The following is a 19,893-nucleotide window of genomic DNA, read 5'->3' on the forward strand; positions in this document are numbered from 1 at the left end:
TTGGCCCTACCTGGTCCCAGGTCTGCCCACCTGCCTTGCTAGGGCTGATCTTTCTAAATCCCTCTGAGTGCAAGGAAGGCCCAGAACGTGGATATCTGCAGATGCACAAGCAGGGGCGGCTCTACCTTTTTGGCCGCCCCAAGCAGTCATGTGCGGGAGGCGCCCCGGAGCCGCGGGAGCAGCGGACCTCCCGCGGGCATGACTGCGGAGGGCCCGCTGGTCGCGCGGCTCGGCTGGACCTCCCGCAGCTGCGGACGGTTCGCAGGTCCGGCGGCTCCGCTTGAGCTGCCGCAGTCATGCCTGCGGGAGGTCCAGCCGAGCCGCGGGACCAGCGAACCGTCCGCAGTCATGCCCGCGCAGTCATGCCTGCGGCAGGTCCGGTCGTCCCGGGGCTCCGGTGGACCTCCCGCAGGCATGACTGCGGCAGGTCCGCCGGCCCAGCCTGCCGCCCCCCCGGGAAAGTGCCGCCCCACGCGCGTGCTTGCCGCGCTGGGGTCTGGAGCCGGCCCTGTGCACAAGTGAGGCAGACCGCAGGAAGGTGGACGCGTGGCAAAGCTTCTGGGAGCATTCAAGGCAACATGAGCCAAGTCCATGGAGTGGAGTGTACAGCATGTGATCCTGTCCTGCTTGATGCAGGGAGAGAAAGGGACTAGCTGACCCACAATTGGCTGTTGAAGGGAGAAGGCCTATAGGTCAGAGAGAGAGTTCAGATTTTGCAAACCCCATCCCTGCCCAAGACAAGACCTGCCTGTGCTCTCCCATGAAGGAGGGCTGATCTCAGAAGAGCTGCACTCCGAAATGGCTGAATCCCAGCCTTGCCCCATTAGTATGTCTCTAGCACCAGAAGCATGCTGGGCAACTTACAGAGCCGGAGGACAAGGTTCAGGAAAGCTCCAGTGCTCCTTCAATTCCCCACTTTGCAAAGACTCCCTGTGTGACACTGGGCTAATCTCCCGGGGCCTCGGTTCCCCCTCTGTCTAACAACACTGAGCTGCCCCACAGCAAAGAGCATGAGGCTCTCAGATACTGTGGTGATGGGGGCCAGAGAGTTACCTCAGACAGCTCAGATTCCCTCCAGAAGCAGTTTACCCACTAAGAGCTAAATCCTGGGGCCTCGCTCAGCCTTCCATGTCCTGTTGAAACCTCAGGGTGTTTTGTCCCTGGAAGGACCTCAGCCCAAACACTGATGGAGAGGAAGGAATGGGACTAAAGCACAGAGTCCGAGCCAGGAGCTTTAGCACAAGCCTTGCTGGCTCCACCATGCTCGTGTTGGGTTTTTCGATTAACTTTTCCCTGCAGGGAAGTATCAAGTTCACAGCCATTGAGGAAGAAATTCCTTAGGGAGCCTTGAGGGCTCCACCCTGCATGCTGGAGCCCAGACGGGCTGAACGTTTTCCCCATTGAGGCATGACAGCAGCTCCTGGGACTCACGGTGGCAGGAAAGGCGCATGTGTTGGGGGAGGGGCTGGGGTGCAGCTGCTCCATTACACAAACCGAGTGACATTTAGCAGAGGACGAGGCTGAGTCTAGGCCTCACTGTCTTCAAAGCCTTCAGCAGCAACATCCCCCTTTTCACGGTTCTTGTCTCTCTTTCCTAGGGACTGAGTGGCTGGGCAGCAGTTCCGCAGAAAAGGACCGAGGGGTTACAGTGGACGAGAAGCTGGATAGGAGTCAGCAGTGTGCCCTTGTTGCCAAGAAGGCTTAATGGCATTTTGGGCTGTGTAAGTAGGGGCATTGCCAGCAGATCGAGGGACGTCATCATTCCCCTCTACTCAGCACTGGTGAGGCCTCATCTGGATACTGTGTCCAGTTTTGGGCCCCACACTACAAGGATGTGGAAAAATTGGAAAGAGTCCAGTGGAGGGCAACAAAAATGATTAGGGGGCTGGAGCACATGACTTATGAGGAGAGGCTGAGGGAACTGGGATTGTTTAGTCTGCAGAAGAGAAGACTGAGGGGGGATTTGATAGCAGCCTTCAACTACCTGAAGGGGGGTTCCAAAGAGGATGAAGCTCGGCTGTTCTCAGTGGTGGCAGATGACAGAACAAGGAGCAATGATCTCAAGTTGCAGATTCTTTCACTTTTTTCACATTGCAGAGGTTAAAGCAAAAGGTAACAGGATCCTGTTAAAGCATGGCCCAGCCCAGCCGTAAATCAGGAGCCAGAAAAGTGGCTGCACAAGGAATACATCCAGCACAGTACTTCTCCTGCAGGGAACATCTGCAGTTCCTTCAGGGGCAAGCGCTGAGACCTCTGCAGTGGGGTGTGGGCAGGTCTCTGGGGCTGGTGTGCTGGCTGCGCTGTTGCATACAGAACATGCAGGTTCTGCTGGAGAATGTACTGCAACATTACAGCCGCCAGCGGATCTAAGAGTGACCTCTGCCAGCGTTACAGTTCAGATCCACAAAATGTCGCCAGCACCAGCATCCTGCTGACCTGTGACACCTCTTTAGATTTCTCACTGGAGCTCAAGGTCTCCATGAAAAGCTCTGCAGCTGGCACAAAAAGCTTGTGCGGTGAGTGCTGACCACGCTTGCTCCTCCCAGCATTGCTGTGGTGCTGCCGAAGCAGTAGGTGCTTTGCCAGAGTTCTCACGTACCCGCTCGGGGAAGCTTTCAGCAACCCCCACCAAAGGGCCAAGACCAGAACTTCTAAAACCAGAAGGTCCGCTTTGGCCTGCCAAGCCCCAGTGCAGAGCAAGGTGCCAGGAAGTTCCTCTCTGTGATGAAATATGATTTTTAAAAGTCCGATTGCTGAGTTATTTTTCACTTCTTCCCCCAGGGACTCGGGCATTTTCAGACCCTTTCATCAAACAAAGGATGTAGATGGTTAGTTTCATTTCTGTGGCAACACTGGAGGGCCTTATAGGGAAACTTCATTGTAATAGAGAGAATTCGGACCCACTGCATCAAATCACTGCACATGGAGCTGGCTTCTTTGAAAAGTGTGCCCTAAATGGCTGACAACTGTCTCTCACTTAAGAGCTGATGAATTTAAGGAGCAATCTGTGGTATTTTTGCCAAGTGCTCTATCACCTGAATGTTCTATCCAACATCTTCACATGTATTTGGTATAAAGCAAGAGTGACTGTATTAGTTTTGTACAAGTTGGCTGCCTTTAATTTTCCCTGCATGCTAGAAAAGCCGCATGGCGGGCAGAAATACTGCTGGTGCTAGATAAACAAAGAATGGTTCTAATCCTGTTCTGTATCTCTGTAGTACTTCCGTGGGTGACACAGCACATTCTAACATGCCAATTAAAGGTTTACATCATGCCTGTGAGGTAAGAATTATTATTTCCATTTTACAGCTGGGGAAATTGAGGCACAGAAAGGAGAAATGGTCACACAGCTAGAGAAGGGCAGAGCCCGGGATGGAACCCAGGCATTGTAATTCCAACACACTGAACCCATTTTGGTCCTCTGCTGTTTTCATCATGAGATGATGAAAGACAGCAGCAGGGGGGTGAAGGTGACTCCTATTCACATCTGACAGAACTAAGCCTGTATCCTCCTGGCAAATGCCAATAGCACAGAATCCACTCTCAGGACTAGCCTCCTTGTTGGCAGCCTCAGGTGAGGGGTCAACGAATGAACAGTCCCTAGAAAATGAACTCTACCCTGCTCCTTGGAATGGTCCCTGCCTGGGCTTGCACTCCTCTGCCCACGCTGAACCTGCTCTGCGGTAAGCTGAGGATTTCAGGCCCCAGCGCTGTCAGCTCAGCACCTGCCAGGAGCACCAGAGTCCACACATCTGGTTTTAAAGCTTGATTTCCCCTTGTGAACGTTCCCAGGACCTTCTCCCCAGTAACCTGCACACTAGATAGGACAGGACTTGCTCTGGGCAGCTAGAAGGAAATTTCACATACGTGGCTGTGATACACACAGGGCCGGCTCCAGGCAGCAAGCATCAAGCAGGTGCTTGGGGCGGCAATTCAGGAGCGGGGCGGCACTTTCAGGGATTCAGCGGCAATTCGGCGGAGGGTCCCTCACTCCCGCTCGCGATCGCGGCTTTTTTTTTTCTTTTTTTTCTTTGGCTGCGTGGGGCCGCAAAGCCCCTGGAGCCGGCCCTGGATACACAAAGCCACCAGTTTCTTTGATATGCCGATGTGACGCGCGGGCTGCGATTTACAGGCTGGATGAGTTTCCACTGCAGACTGAACAGAGAAGCAAACGCCTTTGATTTTTGGACCTCCAGATGGAACAGAGTTATTATTGGCTTCCCCGTCCGTTTTCAGTGACAGCAACCCCCAGGGAAGGACAAGCCACACACACAAGCCAGGAGCTGCAGTGGCTGGGCAGTGTCCACATTAATCAATATACCCGCAGCGAAGTGTAGGCACATCACCCTGCCAGTGCCCGCACTTCACATCTGTTCCATTGAACACAGCTCTGCCCCGGGCATGGGGGCAGGGGCGGTGTCACCTGAGAAATAATAAAACTCTGCTTTGGCAGGGAGTTAGAATTTGTTTGTGCTGGGGAAGCTATTGAGGGTGGTGCTATGGAAGGGCCAAGTGTCATTATGATTAGAGCTGGTCAAAAAAGGGGGTTTGTATCAGCTTTGTTGTTGTTCTTTGTTTGTTTAGGGTGATGGTGGTTTTGCAAATTTTATGCAAAAAAATAGTTTTTCATGTATTTGCCCTTTCTCTCTCTATCCCTTTCCCCCTCTTTTCCAGAAGCAAAATGAGGGGGGAAAGGAAGAAAGGGAGAAAAAAATGAAAAACTGGAAAAAATATTTTTGAATATAATTTTTGTTTGTTTTTCATCAAAAAAATGGAAAACATAAAACTAAACTGGTCTTTGCATATTTTTGTTTAGGAAAAAAGGCCAGTTTTTATTTAAAAAATGGTTTTGAAATAAAATATCTCCAGCTGTAATTATTTCTCAGGAGGGTGGTGGCACTCGTGGGACAAACCCCGGATTAATGCACAGCCTTTGTTACATTAATTCTGGCCACGAATCTCAGTTTTTGTTCCAGTGAGCACCTCTGGGCCGTATTACATCTCCCTGCCTAGGCAGCCTACGAGAAAGGTCTCTGTTTGTACAGAGGGTCAAACCAGGGTGGACGTGCCCAGAACTGGTTCCCAGATTTGGCCACTCACCCAGAATCTGCGGGGGAGGTGGAGACAGAGGTAACAATTACAAGGGGCAATTATTGGGTGCAAGTAGGAAGTGTCACCTTGCCAATCGAGAAGTGAGAAAGTGGGTTCCTGTTCTGCCAATAACTGACAATCCAAGCTCTGCACTAGCTGAAGGTGTTAATGGTCAGATGCGGGTCCCTGTCCCCCGCCCCCTCTGGTCAGACACCACAGGGACAGGGACCCTACATTAAAACATCTAGTTGAATGGCTGTTTCCTAATGCGAGCAGTCAAACGTGCCTTTTAAATCACCGGCAATAACTTGACCTGGAGCAGAACGACGACGCGCCGAGTTAGCAAAGTGAACAGGACCAGTCCAACCTGCTCCGGTTTGCGGCCAGTCTCCCACCAACACCATGTGCAACAGCTGCCACCCGACAAGCCTGCTGAGCTCCGCCACACCGTGGCCACGTCTCAAAGGTGCACTAACCACACTGTGTGCCCACAGCTCCAAAGGCCCCTCCCCTCCCCAAAGGAGAATGGTACCCACAGCTCCAAGGCTTTAGTGACTGCGATGTATAACACAACTCAGCAGGCAGAGCCTTCATCTCCCCACTGGGAAAAAGCGACATGGCCTGGCTCCTTGGTATTTCTCTTTGCTCCTACCAGCACGGGTCATTCGAGGGAGAGACGGGGCCGTGGGGAGAGAGGCTGGCTGGCGACCAGAGAGCGACCGTCACGAGGAATTGGATTGAACCCCAGGGCGTATGACGCTAGCCGTTGCTAGAGCATCCATGAGCAGAAGGAGATTTTCGATAAGCCAGAAATGCTTTGGCCGATAGTCAGGAGATGGGGGTCAAGATGACCCATGTGTGTTAAAGCCAAAGCAGTAACCGGCTACGAATAGCTCACAAGAATGAAAAAGGAAACCCGTCCAAAAGGCAGACACGGCGAGCGCGGCCCGTGGCGGCCCTCCACCCTTGGGAACAGAGACGCCCTCAGCATTTTCAGCTGCTCCCTGCCGATTAAGATCCGTGACCCATCCTGGGAGGAAATAACTACCCCCTTCCCCTGGCTCCAGAGGGCGACCATCACAGTTCCACTCTGGAGGAGAGCAGGAGGAGGGGGCTCAGAATCCTTCACCCCACATGGAGCCCAGCTCCTGGGGTGCTCCCTCCGTGACCCCTGGGAGTCCAGTTTGGGGCAATGGATTCAATGGCACCAGATACTCCCTTCTTGCTGCGTCAATGGACAGAGCCCTGCCCCCTGTCCCAGGAGAGCCCTGGAAGTCAGAAGAGTTACATGGAGTGGGTGTGGGCTCCAGCCCAAGGAAACATTCCCTCTCCTAACGGTGTTTCCCAGGGACACCAGAGATCTAGTGCTGCCCCCCACAGGAGCCCACAGCCTCACGGCACATGCAGAGAGGGCCCATGTAGTAACATGCTAGTGCTGAGTGTCAAAGACCTGCCCTTGTCCTGTGACTCAGACCCTCAGGAGCGTTCCAGAATCTGGGCCCAGCCGAGCCCCAGGGCCCAAGGGGATTATTCAATGACAGCATTAGCATAGGGCCCTGAAAGCACTAGACTGGGGAAATTATCCTTCTGAATCCAGAACAGTGCCTGGCTGAAGAACCTGCCCATGCAAGCTCCACGCGTCCCCTATCACCCGCCCCAGCCGAGCCTCAGCAGAGTCCCCAGAGAGTCCAGCTTCACTGTGGATCCCCCAGAATCTCTGCTCTCTCTACAAAATGCAAGCTCACCTCCCAGCCTGCCCCAGGCAAACACAAGGGACCTGGGAGGGGAGCAGAGCCCTGAGTCTGTCTCTGTAACAGGCCACATTGTTTTATAAAACCTCAGCAAGTGGAAGAGCAGCCAAAAGAGAGATGGTCTCCTCTCCTCCTCCTCTCTCCTCCCTTCCCCTTTCCCCATCACTCCCTTGTTCCTTTTCCCTTTCTGCAAAAACAGAGAGTCAAACTGAGTTCTCTCCTCAGGCAGGACAGAGCCAAGTGAGCTGCAGAGCCAGTGCTGCTGGTTCTCAGAGGCACCTTCCCTAACACAGTGCAACAGCGAGCTTAGGGGCTGCACAGACTTACCCCATTCCCTCTCCTAACGGGCACAGCGCCTTGGAGAAGGTCCGATCTGGACCTAGACCCTGGCTCTGCAGTGTGGGACCAGCCTGCCTGCCCAGAGACTAAGGAACCAGCCAAGGCTGTGATTAGAGTCAAAGCAAAACCTTCCACAGGGAGCTGCATCTCCCTGTTCTCAGGGCGTCTGCCCCGCTCCTGGCTGCAGCCAGGCTCCCCTCGACACCACATTTCAGGTAGGGCTTGGGGGTTCTGCTGAACCAAACGCAATTTGTTTAACCTTCCAGGCCTCTCACCTTAAGCTAAAGGTCACTTTGCCCTGCTGCCTGGACATCCATTATACATACAGAGATATATAAAAAATTACATCTGAAAGGACAAAGTTGCCTGAGCCTCGTGACCCAGCAAAATATATTTCACCTCCCTGCCCATATTTTTCTTCTGACGAGTAGCTGTTGCAAATCTTCTCTTGAATCTTGACACATCTCATCTAGCCTCAGTTAAAGTTTGTATTTATGGGTGTCAGCTCTGACCTCTTCCACCCCGGCTCCCTCGCCCTCGCCGCGCGGCTCCCTCGCCGACCCTCTATAAACAAGCAGGCCCCCAAATCCCCCTTTGTCGAGCGGCATTATTAGTCTTGCATCCGAAGGCCAGTGTAGTCCGTAATTCTCTGTCTGATGACACAAGATGAACACGGCAGCATCACTCTCCCCAGCAGATTGGCAGGCCGGCCCTCATTTGTCAGTGGCAGACTGACAGAATTACTAGCCCTTAAATGAAACGATATATCTGGGACGTTAAATCTGTTTTCATTCTGACTGCCCCACACCTCCAGGTGGACGTGGCATGTGAACTGATGTCCAGAGGCCATTAGCCCAGCTCCCCCGCCCACGGCCTTCACAATAACACAACTACAGCGCCTGGGGAGTGTTTCCAAGCCCCCCCCCGGCCACACTGTGCTGAGCCAGGACCTGCTGAGGCTCCTGGGGGCGAGGGGGGAGAGATAATTAGCTTGAACCGTCACCACCTGTAGAGAAAAACCCCTCTTCCCAACGCGTCGCAGGCTCCTAGCGGCCCAAAGCCCCCTCCCCCCGATTAGTATGCCCAGCGTCCTAAGAGCCTGCACCAAGGAGACAAGTCTCAAAAGCAAATTGGGCCTGACCCTCCTTTCCCAGGAGAGTGCCCCTGCCCGCCATGGAGTTACCCCTGCTTCACGCTACAGGAAGGGAGTGAACGGAGAACCAGCCACGTGGGGGTTTACAAGCTGCCCCACATGCAGGCAGGGGGCAGGCTGCTCTCCAGTCCAGCAGAACACGGGGTTCCCTACAACCTGCCCCCCTGCACCCCAGGCAGGTGTTGGAGGAGGAGGGGGCAGAGCTCAGAGAGGTAGGTGCCAGCTCCAGTTCTGGGTGTGTTCGCCCATCCCACCCCAAGCCTGCCTGGAAACTCAAGGCCAAACAAGCCGAGTTTGGGTCAGACGAAGAGGCTTTGCCTGGCTCCAGTCTAGAATGTCAGCCAGCCCAGAAGCTCAGCCCCAGGCTGCCCACAAAGAGTGTGCATTCAGGCTGCACTCCGCAACCTGCTCCCGTGCCCAAGCACTGCTCCCTGCGCGCCCTGGGATAGTAGCACCAATGCCCACTTGGGCAAGAGGCAAAAAGGACACAGTCTGCATCTTCCCCCAGACAGCAGCCCCATAACTGCCCCACAAAGGGTTCTGCAGCTGGACCAGCTGCCCTGCACACAACGCACAGCCAACCTGTGGAACTCCTTGCCAGAGGATGTTGTGAAGGCCAAGACTGTAACTGGGTTCAAAAAGAACTAGATAAGTTCATCATCAATGGCTATTAGCCAGGATAGGCAGGGATGGAGTCCTTAGCCTCTGTTTGCCAGAAGCTGGGGACAGATCACTTGATGATTCCCTGGTCTGTTCATTCCCTCGGGGGCACCTGGCATTGGCCGCTGTCGGAAGACAGGATCCTGGGCTAAGTGGACCTTTGGGATTGTCTGTTGTCCCTCACAAAGTAGGTGAGAGGCACCTGGCTTCACACAAAAGTGACTCCTGGCTAAGTGACTTGCCCAGGGTCACCCAGAGAGTCTGTCGCAGAGCAGGAAATGGAACCCAGGCCGCCAATGGCTAGTGCTCCGTACCGCTAATGACAGACTAATACTGCTGGGTCGGTAGGGACAGGCATCTCCCATCCTCCTTCCCAGACCTCAGAGGGGCGGGGCAGGCAGAGGTGAATGGGAGGACCATAGAAACCAACTCAACGGCTAGCAGAGATTCCCCTGGAGCTCAGGGAGCTGGGCTCCATCCCGGCTGGTGCTGGGAGTTCCCGTGGCTGTGATGGTTTCACGAAGAACCGGCCCCTTGAGGTGACGATGAGCAAACCCATACGTGTCCCTGCCCGGGGCAGCTAGGCCTCACCCCCTGCTTTCTCAGCGGCATGCTCAGTGTGGGAGTTACCTTTGAACTACTAGTGAAAAACAAAATGAAGTCAACGGTTCGTTAAATAGCAGCTCTTCCCTGAGCCTGGCGACAGCCCCTGGGACCCTTTGCCCCAGAAGCGCCTTCCTCCTTTGGGTCAGAGACACGCAGGCGCTCCCACTCGCTGCTCTGAGCCGGCCATCCTTTCCCGAGAGCGCTGGGCCAGTCCGGCCAGACTGCCGCCAGCTGGGAAAGCTCACCGGACAGTAGCTCAGGAAGCCAGGCACCCGAGCGAGCCCTTCCTGCCACCGCGCCGGGAGATCGGCCTGACCCTCTGCGTGGGGAGGGCTTTGGCCAGAGAGCGCGAGTCGCGTGTGACTGCGGGTAACAGGCCTCAGCCTGGCAGGAGGGCAAGAGCCCGGCTGCATCTACAACGCCAGGCAGGGCACCAGGGATGGTTGGCGCTAGCAACAGAGGCTCAGATTCTTTAGCTTGCCACCCACCTTGCCAGGGTTTCTGCCACGTGCTCTGCCACAGGAGCCTAGAAACAGCCTAGAATGCCCCCGCCACAGGCAATGCAGCCGCTCAGCCTCCACACACACCAAAGCCATCCCAGCTCCCAAACCCCCGCTGCCTTAGGAGCACCGTCAGCAGTGCCACGCCCCCACCCCAGCCTGGCCCCTTTGGCTCCCTCCATCCCCAAGCCATCCCATTCCCCAGCTCCCCCGGCCCGTTCTCTCTGAGCTGCCTTCTATCCAGCCCACTTCCGGCAGCTCCCCAGGCTCCCAGGGGGGACTCCTAGAGCAGGGAGGTCTGGCTGGCTTTTCCCTGCAGAATGCCTTGTACGTGCTGACCTGTTTGGGGGGAGGAAGCTGGGAGGAAGTGCAGCACATAGGGGTTGGGGCCAGAAACAGCCCCACTTTCTTATATTCACCCTTGCAGCTTCCATAGGAAGCAACATTCATCCCATCCTACCTAAATTGTACAGTGCTGATGTGCATTGCTGAAGGGCTGCCATGGTCCACCCCAGAGGTGGCTGCATTTCTTTAGTGGGTGACGCGGTCTCTATAGATTGCTTCCACCTGCTGGTCCTATGTCCAATAGCAGTCATAACCGTAGACTGCAAATGGCCCCAGGAGAACTGCCTGCTAAATCTATTCACTAATGTTCTTTCCTTAGCCACACAAACCCATTGCTGCCATCAAATTATCCCAAGCCGCAGTGGGCAAAGAAGTCTCTGGCCGCAGTGTGGTGAAAGCTCTGCCACAGCAAACAAGAAATCTGCCCTGCGGCATTCCTGAAATCAGCAAAATAAGGTTGAGGCGGCACCAACCACGTGGGACTCACAGCATCAGATTGCAGATGGTTTTACCGGTGAGCGATGAGGGCTGACAGCAGCTTCTGCTGCCAGTACCACACGCTCAGCCTCTAGCAGAGGAAGGAAATGCAGCCAAAGGAAAACAGGAGTCTCCAAGTTCCTACAGCTCATGTTTGAAAGGGTAGAAAATCCGCCTGAGGCCTGCCATGCTCTAACATTTGGGGTTGGGCGGGGCCTGCGCTCTCCCAAGCACTACAGGCTACAGGATTGAATCATTTACCAATGGCACTGCTGGACCGCAGCCCCGCTCGAACCTATCCAAAGCAGGTAGCTACGGATCTGTGTTTAAATCTCTGCCCACCCATCCCCATCTCCTAGCGTTACTGGCACTAGGCTTTGGGTGGGAGGAGACTCGGAGATCTGTGGAGTCCAGTTTCCAGGGACCGCATCCCCTATCTGCATTGTTACACAACGTGACCCTTGTTTGCCAGGCCGGCACAATGGTGGCAGTCCTGACTAGGTGAAGCCCTGGCATTGCTGTTGTACAGTACATGTCACTCTGGGGGGAAGAGGGGCTGATGGATTTGTATTCACATGGAGCAAAGCCATGTTTGAATGGTGTACCCGTGCGGACAATAGAATTACAAGGCTACCCAGCAAGGCAGCAGCGAGCTGAAGCCACTGTTTACAATATCTCCTGCAAAACAACAATCACCCGTTCCCAGAATCCAAGCAGAACACTGATATGATTGAAACGAACAAAAAATGCTTCCACAATGCAACTTCCTGGCACTGTTCTGGGCAGGGAGAGGTTATTTTAAGCAGTGAAGCACACCGCCATGCTCTGCAGGCCCAAGGAGGGGGCTGGAGTGCGAAAGGCCCCACCTTCTGAGATGGTCTGGAGAGGAGCAGAACCGGGGCCACGGCCACTCTGGGGATGGCTGTCCCAGCAAGGCAGCTCGGGCGCCGTGTAAGCTCACAGTGGCATTGGGACGCCGTTGAGGGAGCTACTCTGGAGATCGCTGCCTTTCCTTTTCATTTGCAGCTCAGTGTCAATGCCCAGCGCCGGAGCTCCGCAGAGATTTGGTGACAGGCGCTGACTGGAGCTAAGGCCAGATCTCCAGTTTCACTGCCCATTACAGCACCTCACTCAGCCGACTGCCTCACTTTGCGTAGAGTCCAAATGTCTTGTGACTCCTCCCAAAACAATCCCCATTCAGTCTTTAGAAAACTCCCAGTGCAGGAGTCTGCAGGCCATGCCCCTGAACCAACATGCACCCCAGAATCCCACCCCTGAATATGCCCAGAGCTTTGTTAGAGTTTAATCAGGTCCAGCTCACAGATTCGCCTCAGGCCTGCCCCCTTGGGCTGGGAGTAACACCTGCTGCCTTGGGAAAGCTTCAGAAAACAACCTATTCAATTCCTGCTGCTGTAAAAAATTTAATAACATTTAAAAAATCACTAGTCCCCCCTGACCCTCAATTCCTGTGAAACAGGGGAATCAGCGTGGCTCCCCAGACAGATCCAGCTGTTGTAACCTTACTGACTTCAGCAGATTCATACCCAGGATGAATTTGATCCAAATCCAGCACAGTTTTCTGAGGATGACACCCCCACTTTCCCTCACCCGTGTATTCCAAACAAGTCATTGTGGGGAGGGGGGGAATCCTTCTGCACTGAATAATTTTTAAGGAATTGAGTGTGATACTTCTTGTAGGTCCTACATAAACAAATCTGTGGTCACATGCAGCAATGCCAGGGGATGTGCAAAAACTGCTTGGTTTATGTTTGGCCCAGAGGAAGGGACAGAGGAGCTATTTTAAAGAAAAAAGCAGTAATTTGCATGAAGACCAGACTCTCTCCCAGACTCTGTAATGTGTGTGGGATGGAAGGGGGGTTGGAAGGTAGCACAGGGTGGGAGGGTTGTGGGGGTCAGCAAAGGTCCAGTCCTCTTCCCCCTTCAGAGAACTAGAGCTGGAGCAGCCTGGCTGGTTGCAGCTCCTCTGTGGCTCTTTCGGGTAATGTTGGTTGCTAACTTGGCTCCGGAACCACTGAGTGTGAGTGTCACTGATCCGGAGCCTGCAGACACCACATCTGGGCCAGCAGCAGCTGGGGACTTGTGGCGGGAGGTACCCACCCCCGGCTGGCGGCGGGTGGCAGCAAATTGCACTGCCAGGAGGCAGCTGGGCAGGCGCACGCCGGACTCTGGTCTGTGCAAGCACAGCAGTGTGGGCAGCTGGGCAAAGCCCAGGCGATGTGCCCCGTCCTCCTCGGGCAGCTCAACCGCTGCCCTCTGCCATCTGGCTCAGGAAGCAGGAAGGCAGCTCAGCCGGGCGTGGTTTCTGGGCCTGGCCAGAGGGCCCGTTGGGGCTCCACGGAGATGCTGCTGGCCGAGGAGTCCCCTGGCCCTGGCGGCCCTGCCAGTGCCCAGCTGACAGCGCTGCTTTCCCTGCCAAAGGCTGAGGAGAGATTGTCTAGACGATAATCCCACACGCTTTGGGCTTCCCCAGGCGCTGGCCCTGGCGGTGAGGAGTCCAGTCCTGAGCCCACAGGAGACAGGCCGGGGCGTTTCCTCACCTCCCGGGTGCTCCCGCTGCTCCGCCCTGCTCCCGCTGGCTTCCGCGCTGCCCCGGCCTGGGAAGCAAGAGCGGTGCCAAGGCACGGGGCTGGGCAGGACCCCCAGGAGCGCTGGGCAGCAGTGCCCCTCCCCCACCCCCACTATGGCAGGAAATTCCCCCCATCTGGAGGCCAAGGCTGCGGGCGAGGGCACCAGTTAGTGTCCCTGGGGTGCAGGCAGCTCTCCATTAGCGACTGGGCCGAGACCCTTTCCACCCATTTCCGCCAGGCCAGCACACTGCCACCAGCAGGGGTGGCTGGGGGGGATGGGAACTGGGGCGCTGGGAGTTCCCGTCTCCCAGTGCCCGGGCTCTGAGCCACCCTGTGCCCTGGGCAGAGGCTTCTAAGGAGCCCTAGTGCTGAGCCTGCAGGCTCCTTGCCCAGACAACAGCTGAATTGGGGCAGCTTTGTCTTCCCCTCTCTTGCCTTCCCCGTGCCCAGCTCCAGGTCGGAGCATCCTTGTGCCCCTGGGAGTGTGTGGGAAGGGTGGGGGGGACCTGCTGCAGGCCAGTGACTCGGGATCCTGCTCTGTGCACAGACTGGTGGAAGCCAGATGCCGCAGGGTGGATTCCTCCCAGCCCAGGGTGGGGTCACACCAGGCCCCCTGCACAAGTTACACCCTTTAGTTTGGCCCCTTACTAAGGGCTTCAGCGGTGTGAGGGGCCTGCAGGGGCCCTCTCTGCTGGGCAAATTTCAGCCCCACTGTCTATTCCATTCGCTAGCATTGCCTCTGGAACACACCTGCAGGCCCCACCCTGGAGTGACCAGCCAAGCAAACCACCTACCTCCAGCTCCTTAAAGAAGATGCAGCTCCGTGCCCACTCCACAATGGAGAAGAGGGTCTGGTCTGCCATCTTGCACATGAGGCCAAAGGTGCTGAGTTTCTCATGCCGCCCTTTGCCCTGCTCCTGTTGCAGACAAGCCAGTATCCGCGCCTTGACCTGGGGCTCGTCGGGCTCCAGCTGCAGCAGCTTGAGAATGACCTCAGGGATGTCGGGCGGGGCGCTGTTGGGATAGGCATCTGGATACATGTAGCTGGCCACGGACTCGTGGGAATTTGTGTAGTGGTCGGGGTACTCTGACTTGATGGTGCGGTTGGGAAAGGAGGGGTAATGGTAGCTGGACAGCGCCCCGTGGCTAGGCACAGTCATTCCCAAGGACGGCGTCCCGTACGGACTTCTGTCATAGTCGACTGGCGTCATAGTGGCCGGGTTGGGAGGCAGGCTCTTGGACACTGAGTGGATGCCGTGGATGGTGGAGGACAGGTTGTAGTCAGTTTGCACTGGCGACACGATCTGAGGCACAGTCTCCAGCTTAAAGCCGTTGGCGCGTATCAGAGCTTTCTTCTGCTGTTTTAAGGCACGATCCCGCTTGTACATGGGGCCGAATTTATTTCTTCCTCCTCGCATCCGGTCTGCACGCACAGCTGTGGGGCAGAGAGAAAGAACAGCCTTTGGCATTCAACTGAGCCCGAGGGAGCCGTATCTTCCCAAGAGATCATGGCAAATAACCCTGAGGGCTCTGTCCAGATAGACTTGGGGGGGTGGGGAAGGGGATGGTGAGGAGGAGGGGAAAAGGCCAGATAGTGGTGAAACAATGCATCTTGTCCTGCAGCCGTTCCACCATGGGAGCGATGGATGGCTGCATTGGGAGACAGGGGTCCTGGTGCAGAGTCTCTCTCTGAGCAGCCAGTAGGGGGTGCTGTCCTAGTGAGGCAGCATAACCCCCTGGCCCTGGAACACTAAGAGCATCAGGCTGAGAACCCGCCCAGTTCCTGAGGCCCTGTCCTCCGTGACTGAGCTGCTTCTTTCCCAGGGTCTAGATAAGTGTCGCAGACCTGCCCCCCAGCAGTAAGGCCATCTTCAGCCACGCCCTGCATTGCCACTCACTAGCCATCAAATCAAAGAGTTTCAATTTGCAGAAAACTGTATCTCAGCAGCGTTGCCTAAGTCTCACTATTTTATCACAAGTCTTGCAATATTGGTGCTTTTCTTAAAGCCCAAGCTCCTGGAGTCAGGTGAATACGTGAGAATCTCATCTTTCATGTTAAAAAAAGGGGGGGGGACTAATTAAGTTTCCAGTGCTCATTCTTGCAGAGAAATGCTTGAAAATGTGAAGTCAGGAGGCAAATAAAAACAACCCCAAGTTATTGTTTTTTAAAGTCTCAAGATTTTTAAACATAACCTCACAATTTGCTGGATCTTGACTCGTGATTTTTGAATGGCTGGGAGTTGCCATAGTGACTCAGTGAGATTTTGTTGAATTGGATCCAGTCGTGCACTCCTTCCTGTCAGTCCCTTCCAACACGACCATTACACGCAAGACAAATGGTCAGGCGAGCGCTCCAAAACATATTGGCCAGATCTGCAGTTGGTGTAGACCGGCCTAGCTCCATTGATTTCAACTGGACTATATCGATTTGCACCAGCAGTGGGTCTGGCCCGGTGTGTGTATTATTAAAAACATCTTAAAACTCTGCCCAAGGAGTCTTACAACAAGCTCCTCGCGCTAACGGGCCCATTAGAACCTCTCCCCTCTCAAAGAAACAGATGTCCTCTCTGGACCCCAAAAGAAACACAAGAATGTGTCACTGCTTTAGGAAACAGGTGCTTCTTTGCTTCACAAGATCATTCACTTTCCTCTGTGGCCATTCCCAAGAGTGTTTTTGCCTTAAGAAAACACTCTTGGAAGAGCCTCAAATAGCTGAAAGCTCCACGTTGGAGATCTGCGCAGACGGACGTGAGAAAGGCTGGGCGGCTGGTGACCCCCGTGCTTGGGAAGCCACGGAAAATGTGTACAACAGGGGAAAGCAACTAGCTTTGCCACCCCACTCTGAGTGGAGAGCTCAAGTGTTTGTGCTTCAGCTGTTATTTCTGCAAAAGGCATCGCACTAACCTTTCCTTTCACTGCAGCCTCGGAAACCCGCTCTAGCAACCTTCACTGCACAACAGAACCACAGCGCTGGCCAAGTTTCTCAGAGACTGGCTGGGAACATGGGACCATTCAGTAGGGACTGAAAGCCAGCCAGGAGGCAGGCGATGTTTGCAGAGACTTTCCTTGAAGGGGCACTCGCACTCCATGGAGAACGCTCTCTCTAGAGAGAAGCCTGTTTCTCCTCCCTCATTCCGTCTTATCTAGGGGTATTTGCCTGGAAACAGCCTCTCTGGGGGGCTGCCTGGCTAAGGGCAACAATGTCTGTGGAATACAGAACACTTCACCTCTCCGTCACTGTTTGAGAGCCCACCTGCTTTGCCCTCCAGTGGCTGGGCAGTACATTATATGGACAGTTTTAGGCCAGTGCCTCACAGAGAGCACATAAAAACCACCTACACGGTCAGCACTAACCTGCACCCTTGGTGGCAGCCTCCACAGGAAGGCAAAGCACTGAATGAGCCAGAGAGACTGAACTCCCCTTCCACACGTCTCCTTTGTCTGCACTACAACGGTGTGTTCCCGTTTCCAGCGCTTAACACAGTATAAAAGCCCCAGGACAAAGGGTGTGTTCAAGCACTTCTACCTGCTCAGAGTAGGTTTTCATGCCCACCGGAGCCCTCTCTTCCATCGGTAGCTATGTCACTGCTACCACTGCTGGAGAATGGCTAGTGAAGACACCCTTCGAAACGATTCCTGCGACACACAGAGGGGTGTGCAGAGGAAGTTTGCACAGCTCCTACCTGGGCTGCACCTGTGCTGTTGAATAACTAGAGGCGTGCAGGCCCCAGGGCACTCAGTGTAGCATCTTTCACAAGCGGGAAATGAACACACCCTTTTTCTTTAAAAACAAGCACCCTAAGAGAGAAGACGTGCTTTGATTCTCATGCATTCCCCTGTGCCTACTACTTCTGCCTCACCTGGGATCATAAACACCTTGCTGTTTGCTGCATCCCAGCTGGGTTCTTGTGCTGCCACAAACACAATATTCTGATCTCAGGTGGGAAACCGAGGGCAGGGCAGAGGGACTGGTTAGAAAAGCAAAGATCCTGTATTCATTCAAATGTCTCCAGGAACAAAATGAAACAGGAAGTACAGATGCCTCCAAACTAAGGACAGACAAAAATGATGGAGTCTGAGATTTTTGCAGCTATTTAGACTATTTCTTGGATTCCCAACCCAGTCTGAGTTCATGAATCTTTTTGGCTGTAGTTTAACACACACTCCAACCCCACTCACCTGCTCTCACTCTCTTTCACATACACACGCACCTTAAAGAAATCAGCTCTAGCTTAGACTCTTTGCTGTGAGTGAAGGATCGAGGGATCAAAGCTAGGTTGCTATAAGGAGCTGCCCTATGTCATGTGTCATATTCTTTTTCACTCTAATTTCTCTCCCCATTTCTGTGCCTTTCCTCACAGTATCTATTAAGTGGGGCAGTAGCGTGTAAACCTCCCAACCCATGGAGTAGGGTCAGAATTAGGCAAAGTGAGTTCACTCGTCTCCATTCTAGACAGAAACATCTTCAGTGCGGCCTCAGCTACTCCTTTATTCTCCAGAGTTAGTGCAGAAAGAGCCAGCTCTACCCGGATCTGGTTATTAATTCTGTACTCGACGGAGAAGTATTCCTGAGAGATCAAGGTTACCGCCCACCTTCTCACTGAAGCTCCTCGCCTCCCCCCTGCCCCGCACCCCTACCATTCATTTCAGGATCTGCTTTGAAATTGTTCTTCCTATTTTTAAAACTCTCCCTGGATTTGTTCCAGCCCATATCACAGGCCCTCCCTGCCCCCTCTCCCACCTCAGGCCTAACACTAGCCTCCTTGCCATCCCTTCACATAATCGCACCACGATTGGTGCAAGAGCCTTTCCACTGGATCTTTGCATCCCTCTTGCCCCCGGCCTGCACCACTCAGTGTTTCTGCCCCTCTGTTGCACGTTTAATTCTGTGAAACGTGCTCACCAGGGTGAATTTGCATGGGCCGTGTTGTGCTGTCACTCTAGAGGGAAAGCCTGCATGCGAAACCTTTTATTATCTGAAGCGGTGCTGTGATCAGCACAAACACACTGTACTCTGTTAATGCCGAGCAGCTTCAGAGACTCTCTTGTCGCTCTATTGCAGGGCACTCAGGTGAGCATTCTGATTTGTCTGGGATATGCTGAGATTGTGTTGTTCACACAGTCCAGACTTCTCAGTCGTTTCCTTTCTTGAGCATCAAGAGAGGCCTATGTCAACATCATACTTGTCCCCAAAATCAATAATTTCAGACTTGCTTTTGTCCTATTGAGTTGAAGGATCTCTTTAGAAGTGTCAGTTCAGATTTTCTGCCCAGTAAATACTAATAACTAAGGAAACGTAAGCTCCAATTTTCACCACAAAAGACAGACAGTCAAGTTGGGATGTCATTTTTCCTCTAGGTGATCCCTGTTGGATAAGCTACTGCAGAGTTTCATCAAGCAGCTCAGAGGGCGGGGAAAAGGCTGCTTTGAACAGACAGGCAGCAAGTATCCTGGCTTTGCCTCTGAGCCCCACAAACACACAGGACCACACTCAACCCTGCTGTAAGCAGGGGAAGTGCCTCGAAGTCAGGCGGGTGCCAACAGGGAACACGGGGCTCTGATTTCAGTGTCCCTCACCCATTCACTGCACACAGGAGCGGAGTGTGAGTTCTGACTGCCAGCGAAGGCGACCGTACCGGTTCTCAGTTACAAGACAGAGAGCTGGTACAAAGTGTCAGACCCTGTGATTTAGCAAAGCCCCTGGGCAGTGCTTAATTTGTAATGAAAGAGGTACCAGGGCTCAAGCAATTAGGTGCCAGGGCTCAAGCAATTTTTTTATTTTCACAATTGATGCAGCAAGCCCAGAGGTGCCAGAGCTCTGACCTCCCAAGCCCAGAGGTGCCAGAGCTCAGCCCTTGCAAGCCTTAGCACAAATTAAGCCCTGCCTCTGGGTAAGCCGGACAGTTGGCTCAGGAACTGTTTGTAACTAATACTCCAGTCACAGCCAGGGCTAAGGCTCAGATCTGCTTTTGAAATGACACTCAGCGCTGATGCCAGCTCCATGGGTGAGTTTGCACTGGCTGCCTTCGCCATTAAACGTGTCCTGCTCTTAACTGTTCAGCCTCCTTCCTGCTTGGGAAATGATTTCAGTTTTTATTCAGGTATTAGCAGTACTTTATGTTCAACCCCCACTTTGCTCTTAATTCCCATGTGAATGGAGCACGGAGTCCCCCAACCCTGGACAGCCCCAGCACTGTCTGCCCAGATCTTTTGATTTGGTGTAAAATTTAGTCCTTTTTTTCCCATTTTTGTTATCCCGTGTTTGTAATGGTTTTTCCTGGCCCTGAGCCCTGTGTGCATTGTGAAGTTCTGCAACATCAGTGCGTAAGTGCCACGTAAAACACATCATAATACAGAAGAACAATATGGCCTGATTCTGCTAT

General features: G+C 53.9%; 1 protein-coding gene across 3 annotated transcripts in view; it reads right to left on the reverse strand.

Annotated features, from left to right (window-relative positions):
* NR5A1 (nuclear receptor subfamily 5 group A member 1) overlaps positions 1 to 19,893 on the reverse strand; it is a 59,629-nt gene that overhangs the window by 27,419 nt on the left and 12,317 nt on the right. For all 3 annotated transcript variants that reach the window (XM_044992912.1, XM_044992914.1, XM_044992913.1), the window contains exon 4: positions 14,305 to 14,945. In XM_044992912.1, the coding sequence (XP_044848847.1) occupies positions 14,305 to 14,945 (641 nt within the window). The remainder of the gene's footprint in view (positions 1 to 14,304; positions 14,946 to 19,893) is intronic.

This window comes from Mauremys mutica, chromosome 18, assembly GCF_020497125.1.
Source record: "Mauremys mutica isolate MM-2020 ecotype Southern chromosome 18, ASM2049712v1, whole genome shotgun sequence".
In the NCBI taxonomy this organism is placed as follows: Eukaryota; Metazoa; Chordata; order Testudines; family Geoemydidae; genus Mauremys; species Mauremys mutica.